The sequence below is a fragment of the Geosmithia morbida genome (genome assembly GCF_012550715.1).
Source record: "Geosmithia morbida isolate 1262 chromosome Unknown scaffold_11, whole genome shotgun sequence".
In the NCBI taxonomy this organism is placed as follows: Eukaryota; Fungi; Ascomycota; class Sordariomycetes; order Hypocreales; family Bionectriaceae; genus Geosmithia; species Geosmithia morbida.
Window position 1 is genome coordinate 283,735 of NW_023336198.1, and position 2,231 is coordinate 285,965.

Consider the following 2,231-nt stretch of genomic DNA (forward strand, 5'->3'; position numbering starts at 1 on the left):
GGGGGGGGGGAGAGGGAGAGGAGGGAAGGATATGACTAGAGATGCAATGGACAATGAATAAATAAGATAAGATGTAAAGGGGATTTTGTCTCAGAAAGGAAAGGAAGGCGAGTGAGTTGACGGGTCGGATGAGAGTGAGAGGGAGGCGTGTGCGTGCGCGTGCTTAGACGTTGGAGTTGGAGTCAGACCGAGTGGAAGACGTAGTCCTACTATCATGATCCCGAAGAATCTTGGCATCTTCCAGGGCTTCCTTCTTGGCAAACTCGTCAAGAAGCTTGTGGGCCGTCTCCAGGGGGAGTTCAGTAATCATGCCTTTGAGATGCTGTGGGCGGGTTTTCCCAAAAAAAAAAAAAAAAAAAGAGTTAGCAAGCTAGAATACGATGCAGTGAAAATATCAAGACGGAGACACACACCCACCCGGACGGGTAGGGCGAGATGAGACGTGCGAGATGCAGGGACTCGGGGTGATGACGACGGAGACATACCGCAGGCCAGACGTTGGAATCGTTGTTCTTGAACTCCTCCATCATGCGGTTGAGACGGAGGATCTGCTTCCACGGGACGATGATGTCCCCGATGAGGAAGCAGGGGAAGCGAGCCATGGAGATCTCCTCGAGGATCCAGCGGCGCTGGAAGTACTGGCGGCTCATGAAATCATGGCAGCCGGCCCAGTGGGGGAGGGTGAAGGGGGACTCCCCCTTGGGGCCCACGGCCCAGAGATAGGTGATTGTGGACGCCCACCTGTGGGTGGGAGCGTAGTCGTCCGGGTTCTTCTCTCGGTCTCCCGGGTCTCCCCAGCGGGCCGGCATGGCGTCCTCGATGTCCGACAGGCACGACATGGCGGCGTCGGTGGTCTCGGCCTTGACGCCCAGCCAGCCGACGACGAGCTCGGCCGACCGATAGATGGCCCTCATCTCCACCAGCTGACGGGACTTCTCGCCCTCGTCGCCCTGGTTGACGCAGATGATGTCGAGCCAGACGCGGAGCATGCGAGGCTTGTCAGGGTCGTAGTACGTCTTGCTGTCCTTGCTGGACGACATGCCCAGCAGCTGCCGGAGCCACCGGGGCGCGCCGTGAGGCTTGCGGGCCGGCTTCCTCTGGTACCGCAGCGAGATGGTCGGGTAGAAGACGGCACGGACGTGCTTCAGTCCCTGCACCAGGTGGGAGGGCAGCTCGACCGGCCGCCCTCCCACGTACACCCTGTCGGTCTCGTTGGCATCCCCGTACAGGGACGACAGCGCGATGAAGTCGGGCTTGTCCGTCAGACGCACCGTCACGAGCCGAGCCTCGACATCGTCATTGATACCGCGAGCCGGGTGGAGCTCTAGCAACCGAATCTCTTGCTTGCTCGGGTCCAGGCGACGGTACGGCATACTCATAATCTGTTCGTCTTCTTCTTCTTCAGCCCGTACTTTTCTTTTTTTGTGTATACTCCGTATACTCTCAGCCTGTATACTCTACGAGTCCGTTGGACCCCTTCCTTTCTGGTATGTGTGTGTGTGTGTGTGTGTGTGTGTGTGTGTGTATGTGTGTGCGTGCGTGTGTGTGTATGTGTGTGCGTGTGCGTGTGCGTGTTGGGCTTTTGCGCACACACCCCCCTTGTTTCACGGTTGTTTGTCACGGCTTGTGTATGACCCCAAAGTCTCCGTAATAATAATAATAATCGTGCCCTTGTTCTGTTGCCGTCGTCTTCCCTCTCTCTCTCTCTCTCTCTCTTCTTCTTTTGTCTGTCTCGCTCCTTTCTCCTCTCAGAGTACTTTTTCCGTGCTTCCAACGTTGTCTGGTTTGTGATTTTCTCGGAAGAACCCACTTGAATTAGGTGGTAACGGTGGCCACCTGGGTCCCAAGATATGCACGTTGGCTATGCTGTCGATGGGCCAGTGTAACTGCAGCAGGGGTCGGGGAAGTAAGATGGTCGTCTCAGATGATTTATCTGTCTTTGGCTGCAAGCCGTCGACGGATTCGAACGAGAGTCGCTTGTTGGCTGTTGGCTGTTGGTCGGAAGCGGCTCATGAGCTGCAGGTGAAAGGAATGGAGGTACGGAATTGAGAAGACTTTAATCGATTTTCCCCAATCTCTTCTTCCCCTTCTAGCCAAAACCGACGGGAGGCGTCAAGGTTGAGGAGGACAAGGGAAGGGACGGGAAAGACGTGGAGAGGATTTGATGCTGGCCGTATATATCAGTCGGGGGAGGGGGGGGGGGGGGGGGGGGGGGGGGGGGGGGGGAGGAG

General features: G+C 56.9%; 1 protein-coding gene across 1 annotated transcript; it reads right to left on the reverse strand.

The window, feature by feature from the left end:
• Positions 1–163: 163 nt before the first annotated feature.
• GMORB2_1874 (Heterokaryon incompatibility protein (HET)) lies at positions 164–2,013 on the reverse strand (the record flags this gene model as incomplete). Its single annotated transcript, XM_035463855.1, has 3 exons — positions 164–286; positions 486–1,382; positions 1,969–2,013. 3 exons carry the CDS (start codon positions 2,011–2,013, stop codon positions 164–166), a joined length of 1,065 nt encoding a protein of 354 aa, XP_035320119.1.
• Positions 2,014–2,231: the final 218 nt, after the last annotated feature.